The sequence below is a fragment of the Penaeus monodon genome, chromosome 1 (assembly GCF_015228065.2).
Source record: "Penaeus monodon isolate SGIC_2016 chromosome 1, NSTDA_Pmon_1, whole genome shotgun sequence".
In the NCBI taxonomy this organism is placed as follows: Eukaryota; Metazoa; Arthropoda; class Malacostraca; order Decapoda; family Penaeidae; genus Penaeus; species Penaeus monodon.
In genome coordinates, this window is record NC_051386.1 from 6,034,330 (window position 1) to 6,034,775 (window position 446).

The window sequence follows — 446 nt, forward strand, 5'->3', positions numbered from 1 at the left end:
AGCTAACTGAGTTACAGGAACTCAGTTCTTTGAATGAAATCCTGTCATACTCGATCGTTTCGAGTTGTGGCCTAGAGGTGACCAAGTCAAATCTTGGGCTTGTAAAATTAAGTATAAAACCAGGTAGGCACAAAGCGAGCACTTACTTGTGAAATGTTATATTCTTTGAAGTACTTTCACTCTTTTTTGATCCCATACGGTTAGTGCAAGTAAACGCGCTGCAACTTGGCATCTTCGATGTGACGGCAGCCAGTTTACACCAGGGCTTTTGGACCTCCTAAGATGGCGGAAATCAAATTTGGCTTCAGAGTTTCAGGAGATGGAACAATGGGTTGCTCGATCAGTGAGATCAGTGATCAGACCGCTTCCGGTGTTGAATTTATATTGAATGAGTGTAGTAAGATAAACAGCAAACCACCTAGCCACCTGTATAGAGTATGGCGACC

The 446-nt window shown here is 43.0% G+C and overlaps 1 protein-coding gene across 1 annotated transcript in view; it reads right to left on the reverse strand.

The window, feature by feature from the left end:
* LOC119575811 (THAP domain-containing protein 2-like) overlaps positions 1-232 on the reverse strand; it is a 996-nt gene extending 764 nt beyond the window's left edge. The window contains exon 1 of the mRNA XM_037923369.1: positions 147-232. Coding sequence (XP_037779297.1) covers positions 147-232 — 86 coding nt within the window. The remainder of the gene's footprint in view (positions 1-146) is intronic.
* Positions 233-446: the final 214 nt, after the last annotated feature.